The sequence below is a fragment of the Oncorhynchus keta genome, chromosome 14 (genome assembly GCF_023373465.1).
Source record: "Oncorhynchus keta strain PuntledgeMale-10-30-2019 chromosome 14, Oket_V2, whole genome shotgun sequence".
NCBI lineage: Eukaryota > Metazoa > Chordata > Actinopteri > Salmoniformes > Salmonidae > Oncorhynchus > Oncorhynchus keta.
The window spans coordinates 74,276,405-74,299,902 of record NC_068434.1 but is presented as its reverse complement, the minus strand read 5'-3'; the positions used below and the strand labels follow the sequence as shown (position 1 = coordinate 74,299,902).

Here is a 23,498-nt window from a genome sequence, read left to right as displayed (position 1 = left end):
GCAGAGGGGGTTGGTCTGTAATGAAACAGCCCTGGTCCTGAAGACCCACTAACACCCAACATCAGGACAGAGCAGAGGGGGTTGGTCTGTAATGACATCCTGGACCCACTAACACCCAACTATCTAACACAGAGCAGAGCAGAGGGGGTTGGTCTGTAATGAAACAGCCCTGGTCCTGAAGACCCACTAACACCCAACTATCTAACATCAGGAACAGGACAGAGCAGAGGGGGTTGGTCTGTAATGAAACAGCCCTGGTCCTGAAGACCCACTAACACCCAACTCATCTAACATCAGGAACAGGACAGAGCAGAGGGGGTTGGTCTGTAATGAAACAGCCCTGGTCCTGAAGACCCACTAACACCCAACTATCTAACATCATCTAACATCAGACCCACTAACACCCAACTATCTAACATCAGAACAGGACAGAGCAGAGGGGGTTGGTCTGTAATGAAACAGCCCTGGTCCTGAAGACCCACTAACACCCAACTATCTAACATCAGGACAGAGCAGAGGGGGGTTGGTCTGTAATGAAACAGCCCTGGTCCTGAAGACCCACTAACACCCAACTATCTAACATCAGGAAGACAGGAACAGGACAGAGCAGAGGGGGTTGGTCTGTAATGAAACAGCCCTGGTCCTGAAGACCCACTAACACCCAACTATCTAACATCAGGAGCAGGACAGAACAGAGGGGGGTTGGTCTGTAATGAAACAGCCCTGGTCCTGAAGACCCACTTACACCCAACTATCTAACATCAGGAGCAGGACAGAACAGAGGGGGGTTGGTCTGTAATGAAACAGCCCTGGTCCTGAAGCAGGACAGAACAGAGGGGGTTTGGTCCGTAACAGCAGTGGTCCTGAAGACCCACTAACACCCAACTATCTCACATCAGGAACAGGACAGAGCAGAGGGGGTTGGTCTGTAATGAAACAGCCCAGGTCCTAAAGACCCACTAACACCCAACTATCTAACATCAGGAACAGGACAGAGCAGAGGGGGGTTGGTCTGTAATGAAACAGCCCTGGTCCTGAAGACCCACTAACACCCAACTATCTAACATCAGGAACAGGACAGAGCAGAGGGGGGTTGGTCTGTAATGAAACAGCCCTGGTCCTGAAGACCCACACCCAACTATCTAACATCAGGAACAGGACAGAGCAGAGGGGGGTTGGTCTGTAATGAAACAGCCCTGGTCCTGAAGACCCACTAACACCCAACTATCTAACATCAGGAGCAGGACAGAGCAGAGGGGGGTTGGTCTGTAATGAAACAGCCCTGGTCCTGAAGACCCACTAACACCCAACTAATCTAACATCTGGAGCAGGACAGAGCAGAGGGGGGTTGGTCTGTAATGAAACAGCCCTGGTCCTGAAGACCCACTAACACCCAACTATCTAACATCAGGAACAGGACAGAGCAGAGGGGGTTGGTCTGTAATGAAACAGCCCTGGTCCTGAAGACCCACTAACACCCAACTATCTAACATCAGGAACAGGACAGAGCAGAGGGGGGTTGGTCTGTAATGAAACAGCCCTGGTCCTGAAGACCCACTAACACCCAACTATCTAACATCAGGAACAGGACAGAGCAGAGGGGTTGGTCTGTACAGCCCTGGTCCTGAAGACCCAACTATCTAACATCAGGAACAGGACAGAGCAGAGGGGGGTTGGTCTGTAATGAAACAGCCCTGGTCCTGAAGACCCACTAACACCCAACTATCTAACATCAGGAACAGGACAGAGCAGAGGGGGGTTGGTCTGTAATGAAACAGCCCTGGTCCTGAAGACCCACTAACACCCAACTATCTAACATCAGGACAGAGCAGAGGGGGGTTGGTCTGTAATGAAACAGCCCTGGTCCTGAAGACCCACTAACACCCAACTATCTAACATCAGGAACAGGACAGAGCAGAGGGGGGTTGGTCTGTAATGAAACAGCCCTGGTCCTGAAGACCCACTAACACCCAACTATCTAACATCAGGAACAGGACAGAGCAGAGGGGGGTTGGTCTGTAATGAAACAGCCCTGGTCCTGAAGACCCACTAACACCCAACTATCTAACATCAGGAACAGGACAGAGCAGAGGGGGTCTGGCCAGTAATGGAACAGCCTGGTCCTGAAGCAGGACAGAACAGAGGGGGTTTGGTCCGTAATGCAACAGCCTTCCACTAAGACCCTAAACATTTATCTACTAATATTCCTATAAAAATGTCTTCTGTAACATGCACACTAATGAATAAGATGTTGACTAAATGACTTACAGACACACATTCCAACAGACAGACAGAATTACACAAAATTACTGAAAGAGACAAACAGGTGACGTTACCAACCTTGATGGGGACAAGATCAATTGGCTTAGTGCTCCATTAGACACAAAACTGACTCGGTTGGGAGAGGGGAATTTATTTATGGTTATCTGCAGTGGATGATGCAATTGAGAGAAAGCAGCTCAGATGAAGACTGGTGGTTCATGTCAAGTTCCTCCTCTGCTTACTGTTCCACACCAGGTAGCAGGCACTACCCGACAGACTGTACCCCTCTCTCTCTGTCACTGCTTAGCTGCTGTGACCTCTCCAAGTCTTCAAACATATCCAGTAGAATACTGATGATTATTATTGTCATCATTATTATCAGTAATATTGTTGTTATTCATTTGATAGCAGTGCAAGCCCAATATTTCACACACTTGCACTCGCATTCACACTCTAACTTTCGCTGACACGCACACACACACACACACACACACACACACACACACACACACACACACACACACACACACACACACACACACACACACACACACACACACACACACACACACACACACACACACACACACACACACACACAGAGAGAGAGAATACGACAGAATAATAGCTGTCTTTTTGCTTCTATTTACTGTCTCTGGAAGAACATTTTGATTGGTCTCTTTAGGCTTTTTAAAAACAAAACACAACATTGATGACTACTCTTTTTCTGTCATTATTCTTTTTTTTTCTCTCCAGAAAATAGGAACGTCTTTTTACATTTCCCCCTTTTTTCATCTAGAACTTCATTTGGAGTTACAGCACATCACCCACAGCACGCACAGACAACAAGGGGGTCCAGCCGGGGAAGAATCACTACAGTGGTGGGAGAGAAAGAGATCAGAGATGATGAACGGGGTGGAGTGACAGTGTCACGTCTAATTCCATTATCATCCAGACAGTCCAGCCCTCTTCTATTCCATTGGTTTGCCTCTCTCTCTCTATCAATCCTTTCTGTTATATTCTCTGTGTGTTTGCAGAAGGGAACAGACCAAAGGGTCAACGTGGGAAGCAACAAAAAAAAATGAACAGCCAACCAGATCGCTTCTGACGACAGAGAGAGGAGTGATTAGGGAGAGAAGAAGCCTCCCCTCACTGCCACAGGAGAACGATGGAGAGACACAGGATCAATGGTGGAACTGGATTCCTTGTCGGTCAGTCTGTCACACAGTCACAGATATAATGTTTCCTGAAAGACAGGCCCTTCACCAGCTCCTTACGCAGGGTTCTTATATGGTCTATTTGAACCTGTTTTTGTTGGTGGCTGAGGCCCTAGGGCTGGCAGAGTGTACCGCTCCAAAGTAAAACAGAGTAAAGGTGGACCAAGGAGAAAAAACAATGGTTGAGAGGAAGGTATGACTTAAAAGCAACAAGACTCAGAAAGGATCCGGCTAAACAGAGGGGAGTAGAGGAAGGAGAAGTTCATTAGGGATCTGAGAGAGGACAGGCAGGAGGAGAGGGTGGATGCGTAGGGTGGATGCGTTGGATGGCTATTTGTACCCATGTTCTGCAGCGAGTCAGCCTTGTGCATAACGATAGGGTGGGAGGGCAGGGCAGGGGGCTGGGGTGGTCTGGGTGGATGTGACTGGACCTACAGTATCAGGCCTTGAGGGCATGCCACTGCTGCACGGCATTACGAGGTTTACCCATCATGTCCTTCCAGTGCTTCACCTCCGCCGGACCACTCTTCCATGAGAGATAGATCTGAGGGAGAGCAAGAGGGAGGGTGGGAAGAAAGAGAGGAAGAGAAGGGGAGGAAGGGAGGAGGAGAGAGAGATGGAGTGAAAGAGAGCGAGGGGGGTGAGATGGATAAGCAGGATATCTGACGTCACAGAGATCGATATTACTCATACTCAAACAGAGAGAGGTAAACTAAACTCTCTGAAGTCTGGAGTGTCCCTGCTGTTACCATAAAGCTTGCCAATCACCCTAATCTGAACTTAATTCATATCGGGAGATGAGGAGAGTCATTATGATGAAACAGCTGTTTTACTCTCAGCAATTTTCAGAGCAGGGGAAACAGGGGGAAAGATTTGTGTGAGAATGAGACATGTTTAGACAGAGAGATGGAGGCTCCCAAGCAAGCCGCAGCTGTGTTTTACTGCTGGCGATTAGACTGTGGGTGAAAGGGCCAGCGCCTGTGATGAGGCGTGTTTGGTTTACTGAGGGGTCACTATCAGACACTGGATCCATAGTAAGGAAGCATGTATGAGGGTTACAGTGTGTCAGAAAATCAATGGGATATTACCTCTGTGTGCCACAAACAAACCACACAATCAATGGATATCAATCTCACTGTGCCAGTATGTAAGAGCAATCTTGAGACAGTGACTGTTAATGTGTCGTTGTGTTAGTGTGTGTGAGAGCAGGATAATTTGTGTGTGTGTTATGAGTTTATGTATGTGTGCGTGTGCATGTGTGTGTCTCAGTATGTGCCAGCAGGGGTCAGTGTGGACTGGTGATGTAAGTGGCTGGTGGTCTGGGCGTTACGAGGGGGCGGTACCTTGCCGATGACGTCGTTGCGACTGAGCTTGTCCTTGTCCATGACGGTGATGATGATGGTGGTCTCTCGGAGCACGTGGGCGGGGACGTCGAAGGGGAAGGACTCGTTGAACACGGGGTTCAGACAGCACTTCATTGTCACCGTCTTCTTCTTCTCCACACGCTTGTCCTTGTGCATCAGCCACAGCTTCACATAGGGATCTGATGGGGGAGACACATCACTTAAACACAGAGGTTCCATCACTTAAACACAGAGGTTCCATCACTTAAACACAGAGGTTCCATCACTTAAACACAGAGGTTCCATCACTTAAACACAGAGGTTCCATCACTCAAACACAGAGGTTCCATCACTCAAACACAGAGGTTCCATCACTTAAACACAGAGGTTCCATCACTTAAACACAGAGGTTCCATCACTTAAACACAGAGGTTCCATCACTTAAACACAGAGGTTCCATCACTTAAACACAGAGGTTCCATCACTTAAACACAGAGGTTCCATCACTTAAACACAGAGGTTCCATCACTTAAACACAGAGGTTCCATCACTTAAACACAGAGGTTCCATCACTTAAACACAGAGGTTCCATCACTTAAACACAGAGGTTCCATCACTTAAACACAGAGGTTCCATCACTTAAACACAGAGGTTCCATCACTTAAACACAGAGGTTCCATCACTTAAACACAGAGGTTACATCACTCAAACACAGAGGTTCCATCACTCAAACACAGAGGTTCCATCACTTAAACACAGAGGTTCCATCACTTAAACACAGAGGTTCCATCACTTAAACACAGAGGTTACATCACTCAAACACAGAGGTTACATCACTTAAACACAGAGGTTCCATCACTTAAACACAGAGGTTCCATCACTTAAACACAGAGGTTCCATCACTCAAACACAGAGGTTCCATCACTCAAACACAGAGGTTCCATCACTTAAACACAGAGGTTCCATCACTCAAACACAGAGGTTCCATCACTCAAACACAGAGGTTCCATCACTTAAACACAGAGGTTCCATCACTTAAACACAGAGGTTCCATCACTTAAACACAGAGGTTCCATCACTTAAACACAGAGGTTCCATCACTTAAACACAGAGGTTCCATCACTTAAACACAGAGGTTCCATCACTTAAACACAGAGGTTCCATCACTTAAACACAGAGGTTCCATCACTTAAACACAGAGGTTCCATCACTTAAACACAGAGGTTACATCACTCAAACACAGAGGTTCCATCACTCAAACACAGAGGTTCCATCACTCAAACACAGAGGTTCCATCACTTAAACACAGAGGTTCCATCACTCAAACACAGAGGTTCCATCACTCAAACACAGAGGTTCCATCACTTAAACACAGAGGTTCCATCACTTAAACACAGAGGTTCCATCACTTAAACACAGAGGTTCCATCACTTAAACACAGAGGTTCCATCACTTAAACACAGAGGTTCCATCACTTAAACACAGAGGTTCCATCACTTAAACACAGAGGTTCCATCACTTAAACACAGAGGTTCCATCACTTAAACACAGAGGTTCCATCACTTAAACACAGAGGTTCCATCACTTAAACACAGAGGTTCCATCACTTAAACACAGAGGTTCCATCACTTAAACACAGAGGTTACATCACTTAAACACAGAGGTTCCATCCCAAGTGGCACCCTAATCCCTATACAGTACACTTATTTTGACCAGGGCTCATAGAATGTAGTGCACCATATAGGGAATAGGGTGTCATTTTGGATGCCGTATGGATGGAGAGATACTGAAACCACATTGACACATGTTAAGGTAGACAGACTGTAGCACAGGAAACAGGTGATGACAGAGTATTGTATGTACTGTACCAGAGGTGCCTCCAATGTCCATGGCTTTGAGGTTGCGGGCTTTGATGATGGTCACAGTGATGGTGTTGGCTTGAGGGTTGTAGCACAGTGACACCAGCAGGTCTCCTCGACTCCCCTGAAAAACACAATGACATCACCACTCACCTACCCTCTCACTCCCTCCATCCCCTCTACCCCCTTCTGTCTCCCAGTCATCCCTCCTTCTCCTTGTTCCCTCTCACCAACCCTTTCTCTCCCTCCATCTCCTCTACCCCCTTCTGTCTCCCAGTCATCCCTCCTTCTCCTTGTTCCCTCTCTCCCTCCATCCCCTCTACCCCTTCTGTCTCCCAGTCATCCCTCCTTCTCCTTGTTCCCTCTCTCCTCCATCCCCTCTACCCTCTTCTGTCTCCCAGTCATCCCTCCTTCTCCTCGTTCCCACTCACCAACCCTCTCTCCCTCCATCCCCTCTACCCCTTCTGTCTCCCAGTCATCCCTCCTTCTCCTTGTTCCCTCTCTCCCTCCATCCCCTCTACCCCCTTCTGTCTCCCAGTCATCCCTCCTTCTCCTTGTTCCCTCTCTCCCTCCATCCCCTCTACCCCTTCTGTCTCCCAGTCATCCCTCCTTCTCCTTGTTCCCTCTCTCCCTCCATCTCCTCTACCCCCTTCTGTCTCCCAGTCATCCCTCCTTCTCCTTGTTCCCTCTCTCCCTCCATCCCCTCTACCCCCTTCTGTCTCCCAGTCATCCCTCCTTCTCCTTGTTCCCTCTCACCAACCCTCTCTCTCCCTCCATCCCCTCTACCCCCTTCTGTCTCCCAGTCATCCCTCCTTCTCCTTGTTCCCACTCACCAACCCTCTCCCTCCATCCCCTCTACCCCCTTCTGTCTCCCAGTCATCCCTCCTTCTCCTTGTTCCCTCTCTCCTACCCTCTCTCCCTCCATCCCCTCTACCCCCTTCTGTCTGCCAGTCATCCCTCCTTCTCCTTGTTCCCACTCACCAACCCTCTCTCCCTCCATCCCCTCTACCCCCTTCTGTCTCCCAGTCATCCCTCCTTCTCCTTGTTCCCTCTCTCCCTCCATCCCCTCTACCCCCTTCTGTCTCCCAGTCATCCCTCCTTCTCCTTGTTCCCTCTCACCAACCCTCTCTCCCTCCATCCCCTCTACCCCCTTCTGTCTCCCAGTCATCCCTCCTTCTCCTTGTTCCCTCTCTCCCTCCATCCCCTCTACCCCCTTCTGTCTCCCAGTCATCCCTCCTTCTCCTTGTTCCCTCTCTCCCTCCATCCCCTCTACCCCCTTCTGTCTCCCAGTCATCCCTCCTTCTCCTTGTTCCCTCTCTCCCTCCATCCCCTCTACCCCTTCTGTCTCCCAGTCATCCCTCCTTCTCCTTGTTCCCTCCTCCCTCCATCTCCTCTACCCCCTTCTGTCTCCCAGTCATCCCTCCTTCTCCTTGTTCCCTCTCTCCCTCCATCCCCTCTACCCCCTTCTGTCTCCCAGTCATCCCTCCTTCTCCTTGTTCCCTCCCCTCCATCCCCTCTACCCCTTCTGTCTCCCAGTCATCCCTCCTTCTCCTTGTTCCCACTCACCAACTCTCTCCCTCCATCTCCTCTACCCCTTCTGTCTCCCAGTCATCCCTCCTTCTCCTTGTTCCCTCTCTCCCTCCATCCCCTCTACCCCCTTCTGTCTCCCAGTCATCCCTCCTTCTCCTTGTTCCCTCTCTCCCTCCATCCCCTCTACCCCTTCTGTCTCCCAGTCATCCCTCCTTCTCCTTGTTCCCTCTCTCCTCCATCCCCTCTACCCTCTTCTGTCTCCCAGTCATCCCTCCTTCTCCTCGTTCCCACTCACCAACCCTCTCTCCTCCATCTCCTCTACCCTCTTCTGTCTCCCAGTCATCCCTCCTTCTCCTCGTTCCTCTCACCAACCCTCTCACTCCCTTCATCCCCTCTACCCTCTTCTGTCTCCCAGTCATCCCTCCTTCTCCTTGTTCCCACTCTCACCAACTCTCTCTCCCTCCATCCCCTCTACCCCCTTCTGTCTCCCAGTCATCCCTCCTTCTCCTTGTTCCCTCTCTCCCTCCATCCCCTCTACCCCCTTCTGTCTCCCTGTCATCCCTCCTTCTCCTTGTTCCCTCTCTCCCTCCATCCCCTCTACCCTCTTCTGTCTCCCAGTCATCCCTCCTTCTCCTTGTTCCCTCTCTCCTACCCTTCCCCCTCATCCCCTGTCCCTCTGCAACGGTCCTAGTCTGTGTGTGTACTTTACTCACGCTGCCGTCGCTGCAGGGCTTCAGCTCCTTCCAGTAGGTCTGCTGGTTGCCCAGGTCCACCTTGTTAAGGGGAATGGACACCTCCCCGATGGGGTCGTTCCTGCTGAAACGATCGTAGTCCAGCACCTGCATATAGAGGGTCCTCTGGATCACCTTCTCATAGGGGAACCCTGGGGGGAACAGACAGATACATAAACAGACAGATAAGAGGCTGATATGTGCTGGACAGAGATTTAGGGAGTACTCTTTCAGACTTTATACAGGATAACCAATAGCCATACGTTTAGTTATGTGTATAGTTCTAAGACCAGATGTGTGTTTTTTATAATGTGCAGTAGTTGCCATTGGGTCCCAAATGGCATCATATTCCCTATGTAGTGCACTACAGGGGCCCATAGGGCTGTGAACAAAAGTAGTGCAGAATAGGGCGCCATTAGGTACGCAGCCTCGTATGCAGGGTGATTTCACAGTCTGACCTTCAAACAGGAAGGTCTCGTTCCAGCGAGGGTTGAGGTTCTTCCTCTTGACCTTGGTCTCCAGCTTGTGCTTCTTGTCAGGCAGCAGGTAGAGTTTGACAAAGGGGTCTGAGGTGCCAGAGAAGTCCTTGGCGGGGAGCTCCTGGCCCGTGAGGATCTTGACGGTCAGGGTGGAGTCCTGGAAGCTGTAGCCCACACTGAACTGAATCCGGCCCAGCTTCTCAACCACAGGCCCTTCTGTGTCCTCTTCTGAGCCTGGAGAGAGCTGGGAGAGAACAGCAGCAGAGAACTCTAATATTTATCCAGTCTATACGATGGTAGAATCGCAATTGCATACTCCTCGCGTCCTCTCTCCTTGACTCCTTCTCAAAACACATTGGAGAAGGTCAGAGGGGAGGGACCTCTGGCACTCTCATCCAATGGGTTTTGAGAAGGAGGCGAGGAGAAAGGAGAGAGGACGCGAGGAGTATGCAATTGAGATTCTCCCTTTGTACACTCAACAACCCTCATCCCAATACCCCCACCCTTTCCCAGCATGGAACACACAGATGAAACACTCAGGGACATGGACACCCAAGGTGAACAAGGAGCTTTGTTTCTCATCCACAAGGGGGCAGTCAAACAGCACTGGAACTCACGTGCAATGCTGCCATCATGCTAGCCTAACGTTCAGATAATGTTATGTCATATGTCTGGGCGATAAGGGAGGGAGCGATGGGGGAGAAGGCATATCTTGAGCGGAGAGGCAGGAGATATTCTGTGAGTAGAGAGACCCCCTGCCTAACTGGAGCTTGGCCCCAAGGGAGGGAAGGAAATGCAGTTAAAAGGCTGCTTGCTATCTGATAGAGAGGGACCAGAGGCTTGGCCCAAGGTGCAGTTCCTGGAATTTAATCTCACATTCTGTATTCTCTCCCACACATCTCGCTGTTGCTCTGCCTCCTCGATCTAAATCTGATCATCTCTCCTCCTTCACTCTCTTGGTGTCTGATGTCTGTCTGTCTTTCATGAACACACACATGCACACACAGACATACTTACATGAACACACACATGCACACACAGACATACTTACATGGACGCATGCATGCACACATCGTCTTTGAGACAGCGCTCCTGTAATTTGCCCCACCTAGTTTTCAACATTTTTCTGGGTCAATCTGTTTTTTATTCTCTTTTACTTGTTGCCCAATCGCTTTGCCTGAAACCCACATAACCTACATAGATACAGAACCTACAACTCCACAAAATACAACCACATACTGAGCCCACCTACACTATACACATCTCTCCACCCCCAGACCATGTGAGGGTCAGAACACAAGGTTAATCATATTATTAACATAATATGTACACACACCACACCAACCAGCACAAAAACATCCTCTGGCGGACTGCATTAGCATCGAATAGCCCCGGTGATATGCAACTTTTCAGGTAAGTCAGGGACCAATATACACAGTCAGTTAGGAAAGCAAAGGCTAGCTTTTTCAAACAGAAATTTGCATCCTGTAGCACTAATTCCAAAAAGGTTTGGGACACTGTAAAGTCCATGGAGAATAAGAGCACGTCCTCCCAGCTGCCCACTGCACAAAGGCTAGGAAACACTGTCACCACCGATAAATATACGATAATCAATCATTTCAATAAGCATTTTTCTAAGGTTAGCAATGCTTTCCACCTGGCTACCCCTACCCCGGCCAACAGGTCTGCACCCCCTGCAGAAACTTGCCCAAGTCCCCCCCGCTTCTCCTTCACCCAAATCCAGACAGTTGATGTTCTGAAAGAGCTGCAAAATCTGGATCGCTACAAATCAGCTGGGCTAGACAATCTGGACCTTTGCCAACTACTTCTCAGATAGAGTTCAGTGTGTTAAATCGGAGGGCCTGTTGTCCGGACCTCTGGCAGTCTCTATGGTGGTGCCACAGGGTTCAATTCTCGGGCAGACTCTTTTCTCTGTATATATCAATGATGTCACCCTTGCTGCTGGTGATTCTCTGATCCACCTCTACGCAGACAACACCATTCTGTATACCTCTGGCCCTTCTTTGGACACTGTGTTAACAAACCTCCAAATGAGCTTCAATGCCATACAACACTACTTCCGTGACCTCCAACTGCTTTTAAATGCTAGTAAAGCTAAATGCATGCCCTTCAACCGATTGCTGCCCGCACCCTCCCGTCCGACTAGCATCACTACTCTGGACTAGAGGTCGACCGATTATGATTTTTCAATGCCGATAACTATGATTAGAGGACCGAAAAAAGCCGATACCAATTAATCGGCCGATTTGAATATATATTTGTAATAAATGACAATTACAACAATACTGAATGAACAATGAACACTTATTTGAACTTGAAATATAATACTTAAATAAAATTAATTTAGTCTCAAATAAATAATGAAACATGTTCAATTTGGTTTAAATAATGCAAAAACACAGTGTTTGGAGAGAAAGTAAAAGTGCAATATGTGCCATGTAAAAAAGCTAACGTTTAAGTTCCTTGCTCAGAACATGAGAACATATGAAAGCTGGTGGTTCCTTTTAACATGAGTCTTCAGTATTCCCAGTTAAGAGGTTTTAGGTTGTAGTTATTATTGGAATTATAGGACTATTTCTCTCTATACCATTTGTATTTCATATACCTTTGACTATTGGATGTTCTTATCGGCACTTTAGTATTGCCAGCCTAATCTCGGGAGTTGATAGGCTTGAAGTCATAAACAGCGCTGTGCATCCCAGCATTGCTGAGAGCTGCCGTTTGAATGAATGCTTACAAGCCTGCTGCTGCCTACCACCTCTCAGTCAGACTACTCTATCAAATATAAAATCATATACTTAATTATAATATAATAAACACACAGAAATAAGAGCCTTTGGTCATTAATATGGTCAAATCCGTAAACACTCATTTCGAAAACGAAACATTTATTCTTTCAGTGAAATACGGAACCGTATTGTGGCAACCCTAAGTCTAAATATTACAGTTACATTGCACAACCTTCAATGTTATGTCATAATTACGTACAATTCTGGCAAATTAATTATGGTCTTTGTTAGGAATAAATGGCCTTTCAACAGTTTGCAACGAGACAGGCGGCCCAAACTGCTGCATATACCCCGACTCAGCTTGCACTGAACGCAAGAGAAGTGACACAATATCCCTAGTTAATATTGCCTGCTAATATTAATTTATTTTTATTACATATGCAGGTTTAAAAATGTATACTTGTGTATTGATTTTAAGAAAGGCATTGATGTTTATGGTTAGGTACATTATTGCAACGATTGTGCTTTTTCCACTAATGCGCTTTTGTTAAATCATCAAGTTGAAGTAGGCTGTGATTCGATGACAAATTAACAGGCACCGCATTGATTATATTCAATGCAGAACAAGCTAGTTAACCTAGTAATATTATCAACCATGTGCAGTTAACTAGTGATTATGTGAAGATAGATTTTTTTTAATAAGATAAGTTTTAGCTAACAACTTACCTTGGCTCCTTGCTGCACTTGCGTAACAGGTGGTCAGCCTGCCACGCAGTCTCCTCGTGGATTGCAATGTAATCGGCCATAATTGGCATCCAAAAAGGCCGATTACCGATTGTTATGTAAATTTGAAATCGGCCCTAATTAATCAGACATGCCGATTAACGTCCCTAGTGTAAGGGGCAGCATTCGGAATTTTGGATGAAAAGCGCGCCAATATAAACTGCCTGCTATTCAGGCCCAGAAGATAGGATATGCATATTTGGATAGAAAACACTCTAAAGTAGGCCTCCCGGGTGGCGCAGTGGTTAAGGGCGCTGTACTGCAGTGCCAGCTGTGCCATCAGAGTCCCTGGGTTTGCGCCCAGGCTCTGCCGTAACCGGCCGTGACCGGGAGGTCCGTGGGGGCGACGCACAATTGGCCTAGCGTCGTTGTGGTTGGATTTACAAGAAGTTTATCTTTAAAATGGTGTATAATACTTGTATGTTTGAGGAATTTTAATTATGGGATTTCTGTTGTTTTGAATTTGGCGCCCTGCAATTTCACTGGCTGTTGTCGAGGTGGGACGCTAGCGTGTACCAGAGAGGTTAATCGAACCTCCACTCTGGACGGTTCTGACTTAGAATATGTGGACAACTACAAATACAGTACTTAGGTGTTTGGTTAGACTGTAAACTCTCCTTCCAGACTCACATTAAGCATCTCTAACCCAAAATTAAATCTAGAATCTGCTTCCTACTTCGCAACAAAGCCTCCTTAACTCATGCTGCCAAACATACCCTCGTAAAACTGACTATCCTACCGATCCTTGACTTCGGCGATGTCATTTACAAAATAGCCTCTAACACTCTTTTCAGCAAATTGGATGAAGTCTATCACAGTGCCATCCGTTTTGTCACCAAAGCCCCATATACTACCCACCACTGCGACCTATATGCTCTCGTTGGCTGGCCCTCGCTACATATTTGTCTCCAGACCCACTGGCTCCAGGTCATCTATAAGTCTTTGCTAGGTAAAGCCCTGCCTTATCTCAGCTCACTGGTCACCATAGCAACACCCACACATAGCACGCGCTCCAGCAGGTATATTTCACTGGTCATCCCCAAAGCCAACACCTCCTTTGGCCGCAATTCCTTCCAGTTCTCTACTGCCAATGACTGGAACGAATTGCAAAAATCACTGAAGCTGGAAACATATCTCCCTCTCTAACTTTAAGCATTAGCTGTCAGATCAGCTTAACGATCACTGTACCTGTACACAGCCCATCTGTAAATAGCACACCCAACAACCTCATCCCCATATTGTTATTTTTTTTTTTTTTTTTTTTTGCTCTTTTGCATCCCAGTATCTCTACTTGCACATCATCATCTGCACATCTATCACTCCAGTGTTAATGCTAAATTTAAATTATTTTGGCCTATTTATTGCATTACCTCCCTAATCTTACTACATTTGCACATACTGTGACTTTTCTATTGTGTTATTGACTGTACGTTTGTTTATCCCATGTGTAACTGTGTTGTTGTTTTTGTCACACTGCTTTGCTTTATCTTGGCCAGGTCGCAGTTGTAAATGAGAACTTGTTCTCAACTGGCCTACCTGGTTAAATAAAGGTGAAATAAAAATACATGTAAAGAAAATCCATTTTGACAGACTGACGTAGCTGGCCAGCGCACGCAATAATTGATTCTGGGTACCGGGATTATTCAAACTAACTCACTTCTATAAACGCATATAAAACTTCTAAAATCCTGCATAGGTAGTATCACAATGACCCCCCCAAAACAAGAAACTGTGCCTCAGTGATTAAAAAAAAGTTATAGATATTAACTAGGCCTAGTGAAAGTCTTCGACTCACATTGTGAGAGACCAGAGATGGAAAGAGACCGTGGCCAACTGCATGTCTGATCCAACTGACAGGCCCTGTTGGCTCCCCCTCAAAGTGAAAGCATCATCATTAAGCATCATCGGGACCTCCATAACGCAGACGTGCAACCCACATAATAACCCAGGCCCATCCCCCACCCGCGCTCTGTCAAACCCAGCACTCACAGCACTGTGTTCGCAGCGTAATTACCAGCTTTTGCTGAATAAAGCATATTCTACTGAGTTTCTCCTTTGTGATAGCCAAGCTGGGTTGGGAAATGTCATGTAATTAGCATGTTTTGTCATTTAAGACATCTAAATGCTGCCACAAGTGGGTGGATGTGGACAAACCCATAGACACGCAGAGAGGAGTACAGATGAACAATCATTTACACAGACAGGGGGGAAGGAAGCAGGTTTTCTCACCATGTGAATGTCGCTGGTGGTGACAGAGTTGGTCAGGTCTGTGACAGAGGAGTTCCCGAGGCGGCCTGCCTCATCTGGGGTCTGGCTCCCAGGCTTACCCAGGCTCCTGCTGGTGGGGGGGGTCAGAGACACAGTCAGGACGGACACTGAGAGAGAGGCCGACGGAGCACTAGGAGAATCCTGCTTCTGAAGACAAAGAGCCAGCCTCAGGTCTGTGCTGCAACCTGCAGCTCATCAAATGGCTTCCCACCACAGGTGAGGCTGCAAGGTCTTGTGTCAGGGCTGAACTATACAGAGTCCAGATCTGAATGTGACTGATAATGTCCCCAGACTTGGGAGTAACACGGGAATGTTAGTGACTTACACTCTCACTCACACCTTCACACACATACATGCACACTTAGTCACTACAAACCATAGTCACTACAATTATGTAGCAGTGTGATATTTGCGAAACAGCCACAAAAACCGACACAATTAATGAACAAAAGAGTAAAAGAGGAAGGAAAGGGTGGGGGAGGACTGGGTGTTCCTAGCCAATATGTTGTAACAGTCTGGTGAGCAGAACTCATGCTGAGCTATAGCAGGTGACACAAGTCAAAACACAGACAGACAACAATAATTACAGGTTACACACTGGAAAATGACAAGAGGAAGAAAGAGGAAAAACAGAGTGCAGGTGCACTGTAGAAATGGAGGGAGAGGAAGTGGGATTAGGAATGGGTGCTGTGGGAAAGATGAGTGCAGAAGAAGAAGTAGATTTGAAGATTTATCTCTGCAGAGAAAAGGGGGATTTGTCTTTGTTAAGACTAGGAGGATTAACAGAATGAACAAAGTGAGGTTACTGACTCAAATGAACGTGAGACAGAGACAGACACCACAACATAGTTCAGTTGAAGCTGGAAGAGAAATAGAGGAGATAGGAGAGGATAAGAGGCCTGGAAACAAAAAAAACAAGACTAACTTTTCGTAAGAGAGCACAATAAGGACTAAAGAATAGAGACGAGAAACGGACTAGATATGGGCATGCAAAATAAGAGGACGAGTCAGAGAGGGAGAGGGATGGCTGGAGGCAGTACATCAGAAAGGCTGGCAGGAAAAAGAAGTAGGCGAGCGAGAGAAAAAGAGAAAAGGGGGGATAAGATGTAATGTGGGAGGGTATAAACATAACACAAACACAACATGTTAACCGCCAAATAGATACAAGGAACTAATCGTTTGGCTGAGTGAGGTTAATCCCAATCCAGAGGGATGTTAGAGGATGCATGTGGGCATGTTAGCCATATGGGTTATCAAGGAGGAGGGAGGATGGTAATTGTGGTTCCTGAAGTATCAGTAATTTTGTGGTTGAGGCTACAGATGTCTGTGTTCCTGGTCGATTGAGGGGTCAGTCACTGTTGTAGGACCGCAGACATGTCTCTGTCTGGTCGGGCTCTCTCTGTGTGAAGGGTCAGTCCACAAATGCAAATCCAGTATCTGTGGTTGGGTTGGGCTGCCTAACACAAGAGAGAGACTGTAACTCTAGTGCACTGTGTCCTTCCATGAACACTGGCGGGCTGGCTGGATGTCACTTACGTATATACAGTACAACAGAGGCATGCAGAGTTTCACTGTGCAATTATACTACAGTTTAGCATAGCGCAAGCAACAACATGCACATACAAAACAATCTCTCAGCTAGTTTTTGCTGCCTGTATCTGAGAATCTAGGGATGACTACGTCCCATATCATGTCTGTCTGTCTGTCTGTCTGTCTGTCTGTCTGTCTGTCTGTCTGTCTGTCTGTCTGTCTGTCTGTCTGTCTGTCCAGTGATCCATTTGTTTTCGCTATAAGGCACTAAATGAATGTTAGACAGGAAGGAGAATGACTAAAGGAATGGGGGTAAGTGGTGTAGGTAGAGTTGCAAAACTCTTGTTACTTTTCCATAATTTTCCGGTTTTCTAGAAATCCCTGTTGGAAGATTCCTGTAATAAAGAGGGAATAAGCAGGAAATCTGGTATCTTTTAACCAGGATATCTGGAAAACTTTGGAATTCTGGAAAGGTTACCAGAATTTTGCAACTCTACGTACACCACTTACCCCCATTTCTTTAGTCATTCCCCTTCCTGTCTAACATCCATTTAGTGCCTTATAGAACAAACAAATGGATCACTGAACCCTAGGTGTAGGTGATCAGTGAAGTTGGATGAGCAACAAATAAATAACAGAGTTTATCCACTTGGCGAGGATAAGACTGAGTTATCCAGATCAGACAGACAAAGAGACAGAACGAGACAGACACGGGTTGACACCCAGTCACAGACAGGGACACAGGCAGATAATGGAGCACGTATAGAGTAAGGAGTGGGGCATCAGACAGAGAAAGACACATACAATGAATGTTGACAGACATACAGACAGACAGGTAAGTGCATGTAAAACCGGTAATGTGGATGAGCCTGGTTCCAGGGGGATCTCTTGATTGGCTGTGATTGGAGGGGAAAGCTGTCAGGAGGATTCACACCGTAGACTGCAGGGGAGGGGGTTGACTGAGGGGAGACATAAGATGATGGAAGGTGGAGAGGTCAAAGTGACAAACATCGCAACAACTGATACATCTTGCCTCGTCTTCCGTCTTTACTGAATCACGACAATTTTCTCAGATCCAACATCTCCTGCTGTCCTTCCTCTTTACGCCCTCAGTCCTAATCTATCTTTTCCATTTCTCTTTCCTTCCTTAGTCTATGATCTCCCTGTATGCTGATTCATTAAAGGTTGGATCTAACCCAAAGCCTGCTGTCGATGTCTAGAGACTCGTGTCCCACCCACAGGGAATGACTGTCTCAGTCTGATTCAATCAACTTCCTTCCATCAAAACATATGACTACGAATAGGCTAACAGGAGGGACTCCATACAAAGCACTTAAGTAAGGTCATCTTCTCTCTTCTTCCATATGTTACTGTTAAGGCTAACTGATGAGGCTAATGTGGGGCTAACGTGATGCTAACATGTGGCATGGTTGTGTGTGGGCACAGTGAGGGTCATGTCAGTCAACTTGTAATGGCATGCAGCTGCCAGAGGTGGCTGATGGAGCCTGGACCAAACCCTGCTGCTTCCCTTCCCAGATCACCAGCTAAAGAATATGGGCTGCTCTGTTGGCACGGCAACGGCTGGAGAGACAGCAAGCACCTGGGATGGAGGGAGTGAAAGGAGGGTAGGCGTGCAGCATGGGGGCTTGGCAGGGGGTCACAGAGGGCAGCAAAAAGGCAGCCACATCAACAGCAAGACACAACGGGATTGGAGGACATATGACAGGTGCAGGTGAGTGCCGCCAGGAAAACAAACACACACACTCACACTCACACTCGCACACACACACTAGCGGGGGCATGTGGAGGCAGGCGAGGCCTCTACTTCTCACCATGACCTGTGATAATATCCTTATGGATTGTTACCTGTGCCCAGAGCCTGAGACCAAAGGGAAAAGGTGGGGACACTCCGCTGCAAGGCTAGAGAGAGCACAAGAAGAAAACCCCCTCCTGCCCGCCTGTTCCCAGTACCATCCCCTACCCACTTACCCATGACACCATCCCCATTATTCACTTAAAGACCAATACAAGAGACAAAGACACACACGACAGACAGACAGACAGACAGACAGACAGACAGACAGACAGACAGACAGACAGACAGACAGACAGATACACACAACCCTGGATCCACTGCCCTACACAAAAACCTGAGTCAGCATAGCATAATACCCTAGTGTCAATAGAGAATAGTGTAATAGTAACCAAATAATATTGGTAGTTATACCCTAGTATCATACTGTAGTTAGGTGTGAAGGTCACAGACACACCCTTGAGTGTAATAACTTCTGAAGGTCAAAGATCCTTTGAAATAAACAGACAGACCCTCACTGCTCTGAAGTGAGACCTACTAGTAGGCCAGTGATGTAGTGCTGCTGGAGACCGAGGGAGCTCCCTCACTTTTTACAGTTGAGAATACATGACTCCATTAACTCTATCTAACTCCATTAATATTTGTGGGGGAAAAAAATCTGAAGATGAATCAATGTCCCGCAAGATCACATAATAATTCATTTGCATTTTACATAACAAAACCAAATATAATAGCATAGCATAGTAAGCCTATACAATGGGGCAAAAAAATATTTAGTCAGCCACCAATTGTGCAAGTTCTCCCACTTAAAAAGATGAGAGAGGCCTGTAATTCTCATCATAGGTATACTTCAACTATGACAGACAAAATGAGAAAAAAATCCAGAAAATCACATTGTAGGATTTTTTATGAATTTAATTGCAAATTATGGTGGAAAATAAGTATTTGGTCACCTACAAACAAGCAAGATTTCTGGCTCTCACAGACCTGTAATTTCTTCTTTAAGAGGCTCCTCTGTCCTCCACTCGTTACCTGTATTAATGGCACCTGTTTGAACTTGTTATCAGTATAAAAGACACCTGTCCACAACCTCAAACAGTCACACTCCAAACTCCACTATGGCCAAGACCAAAGAGCTGTCAAAGGACACCAGAAACAAAATTGTAGACCTGCACCAGGCTGGGAAGACTGAATCTGCAATTGGTAAGCAGCTTGGTTTGAATAAATCAACTGTGGGAGCAATTATTAGGAAATGGAAGACATACAAGACCACTGATAATCTCCATCGATCTGGGGCTCCACGCAAGATCTCACCCCGTGCGGTCAAAATGATCACAAGAGCGGTGAGCAAAAATCCCAGAACCACACACGGGGGGACCTAGTGAATGACCTGCAGAGAGCTGGGACCAAAGTAACAAAGCCTACCATCAGTAACACACTACGCCGCCAGGAACTCAAATCCTGCAGTGCCAGACGTGTCCCCCTGCTTAAGCCAGTACATGTCCAGGCCCGTCTGAAGTTTGCTAGAGAGCATTTGGATGATCCAGAAGAAGATTGGGCGAATGTCATATGGTCAGATGAAACCAAAATATAACTTTTTGGTAAAAACTCAACTCGTCGTGTTTGGAGGACAAAGAATGCTGAGTTGCATCCAAAGAACACCATACCTACTGTGAAGCATGGGGGCGGAAACATCATGCTTTGGGGCTGTGAAAACGTGGCTGGGTCTTTCAGCATGACAATGATCCCAAACACACCGCCCGGGCAACGAAGGAGTGGCTTCGTAAGAAGCATTTCAAGGTCCTGAAGTGGCCTAGCCAATCTCCAGATCTCAACCCATAGAAAATCTTTGGAAGGAGTTGAAAGTCCGTGTTGCCCAGCAACAGCCCCAAAACATCACTGCTCTAGAGGAGATCTGCATGGAGGAATGGGCCAAAATACCAGCAACAGTGTGTGAAAACCTTGTGAAAGACTTACAGAAAACGTTTGACCTCTGTCATTGCCAACAAAGGGTATATAACAAAGTATTGAGATAAACTTTTGTTATTGACCAAATACTTATTTTCTACCATAATTTGCAAATCAATTCATTAAAAATCCTACAATGTGATTTTCTGGATTTTTTTTTTCTCATTTTGTCTGTCATAGTTGAAGTGTACCTCTGATGAAAATTACAGGCCTCTCTCATCTTTTTAAGTGGGAGAACTTGCACAATTGGTGGCTGACTAAATACTTTTTTGCCCCACTGTAACCATACTGTTACACCAAAAACACTTCCTCATTTCTAATGACATTTTAGGATGGTTAGCTGAAGTTGAATAGTCACAGCGCGCGCCACTAAGAAGGTTATACTGTATGCTTTGATTGAAACAAAATACAAGAAAGGCTAATAGTTTGTTAAAATCATCTGCTCTAATTCTCTCACAAAACAGTCATTGAAGAAGCTCTACATGCATATTCCCATGAAACTGATTGAGATCAAATGATCTGCATGCAGACGCAGTGTCACGACTTCCGCCAAGGTCGGTCCCTCTCCTTGTTCGGGCGGCGTTAGGCGATGGATGTCACCGGTCTTCTAGCTATCACCACCTTTCATTTTCCATTTGTTTTGTCTTGTTTTCCCACACACCTGGTTTGCATTCCCTCATTACTCGCCGTGCATATAACCCTCTGTTTCCCCCCATGTCTGTGTGTGGAATTGTTATATGTAAATGTATGTGTACTCCAGGCTGGTTTGCGCCGGGTTATTGTAACCCGTTTGTGTTTAGTTTCTATGTACCATGTTCTGTTCGCCTCAATAAAGGGCTCTGTTTGCTACCCATTTCTGCTCTCCTGCGCCTGACTTCCCTGCAGCCAGCTACGCACTCCTTTTCACGCAGTTTGGGCATTTCACCAGTAAAACGTGAACAATTATTATTAACGATTGACAGTGATGATGGCCTATTTTGAAATTACATATGCCTAACTTGGTGATCTCTCTGCATATTTGGGTAGGGCCCGTAAGTAAACATTTCACTGTTAGTCTACGCCTGTTGTATACAAAGCATGTGACGAATAAACATATAAACTATACCATTTTCTTGAGACAATATGTGTGGGCATAGTGCAGACGTTGCAATTGGAAGATGTATTTTATGCATATTCTATAATAATATTCAATACGCTATATCTGTTGGTACAAACTTTGACTGAGAAGTTATGACATCATTTTTAACAGATTGTTGCACTCACACACCTAAACAACAGCACTACACCACTGTAGTGGGCTAATATTGAGGGAGGTTATGTGTGTAGTGGACTGCTATAAACATCATAGGAGAGCTCTGATGGGCTCTGAGTACTGATGGGAAGCCAGCGAAATACCAGCTAATGTACAGTAATGACTAGACCGTTGATATGAGCTAATGTAAAGTAAAGACTAGCCAATTGATATGACCTACTGTAAAGTAAAGACTAGTCCATTGATATGAGCTACTGTAAAGTAAAGACTAGTCCATTGATATGAGCTACTGTAAAGTAAAGACTAGTCCATTGATATGAGCTACTGTAAAGTAAAGACTAGTCCATTGATATGAGCTACTGTAAAGTAAAGACTAGTCCATTGATATGAGCTACTGTAAAGTAAAGACTAGTCCATTGATATGAGCTACTGTAAAGTAAAGACTAGTCCATTGATATGAGCTACTGTAAAGTAAAGACTAGTCCATTGATATGAGCTACTGTAAAGTAAAGACTAGTCCATTGATATGAGCTACTGTAAAGTAAAGACTAGTCAATTGATATGAGCTACTGTAAAGTAAAGACTAGTCCATTGATATGAGCTACTGTAAAGTACAGACTAGTCCATTGATATGAGCTACTGTAAAGTAAAGACTAGTCCATTGCTCTCCTTCCCTCACAAATTCAATGGTTATATAATTCATCCTTTTGGGGCTGGAGTAACCATGGTTACCAAACTGTACACACCCACCGAAGGTTGTATGGTACCGTGATTATATTTCTAGGGATACGGCCGGGTAACCATTACCTCCCATAAGGAGATAATAGAATCCAAGGCAATCTAAACCTCCCGTGGAGCAGGGGCAGGGACAGTAGGCCACATTGTCATCAGGCCCCTTGACCTCAGTCGTGCCTACTCATCCTCTCTCCATACCCAAATACCGCCGTGCCCCTAGGGGGGTGAAGATGTCATGAAGCAAACAGCTGATTCACTGGAAAAGTCTATAGGAAAACTGTAGAATCACCCCCAGCTGTACCCTGCCCTCGTACAACAGGCTCTGACAGAACATTAACCTTCTCCTGTTCTAACTCCTCTGCCCAATCCCGTCGCAACACCTCAGACTGTTATAGAACAATGACTTTCCCCCAAGAGATACTGTACATTTTGATATTACTATTCCAAATTTTAGGTCTTAATACAGCAATGACAAATGATATGCACTGTCACACACATGACATCACAAGACAAATACCGAAACGCAAATACACACTCAATACTTTAGATTAAATACATTCCCTGGGGATCGATGCTGTAATCCCTAGCCAGATCCTGACACCAAAACCCTGAACATATGACCTTAACCCCAGGTCAGAGAGCCTAACCTATCCTCCCATTAATTAGACCAAGCAGCAGGTCCCATCCCAGGGGACAGAGAGGGGACTTTTTCTCACTTGCTCAGGGACACCATGACAAGCTGAGAAAGAGACGTAGAGAGAATACATAGATAACTCCTCTGTGCATACTTACTGTCAACGTTTTGGTGTACAACCTTTTCCAAGGTCTTGTTGACAATAAATATGCAGAGGTAAAATCGTGTACGCTGGAGTTATTCATATTATTTCTACAATGTTGATTTTGGTGCGGTAATTCCCTGCTCCACAAACAAGAAAAGCGAGTAGTGTTAACTCTGTTCTAAAGGTGCTAAAGAGAACC

General features: G+C 46.1%; 1 protein-coding gene across 4 annotated transcripts in view; it reads right to left on the bottom strand.

The window, feature by feature from the left end:
- Positions 1 to 3,044: 3,044 nt before the first annotated feature.
- Positions 3,045 to 23,498, bottom strand: part of LOC118394190 (synaptotagmin-7-like) — a 123,646-nt gene continuing 103,192 nt past the window's right edge. For 3 of the 4 annotated variants that reach the window (XM_052462542.1, XM_052462540.1, XM_052462543.1), the window contains 6 exons: positions 15,184 to 15,292; positions 9,401 to 9,665; positions 8,925 to 9,094; positions 6,691 to 6,805; positions 4,823 to 5,022; positions 3,045 to 4,023 (listed from right to left, as the gene is read on the bottom strand). In XM_052462542.1, the coding sequence (XP_052318502.1) occupies positions 3,919 to 4,023; positions 4,823 to 5,022; positions 6,691 to 6,805; positions 8,925 to 9,094; positions 9,401 to 9,665; positions 15,184 to 15,292 (964 nt within the window). In that variant the 3' untranslated portion in view covers positions 3,045 to 3,918. The remainder of the gene's footprint in view (positions 4,024 to 4,822; positions 5,023 to 6,690; positions 6,806 to 8,924; positions 9,095 to 9,400; positions 9,666 to 15,183; positions 15,293 to 23,498) is intronic. The other variant, XM_052462541.1, reaches the window with a different exon arrangement.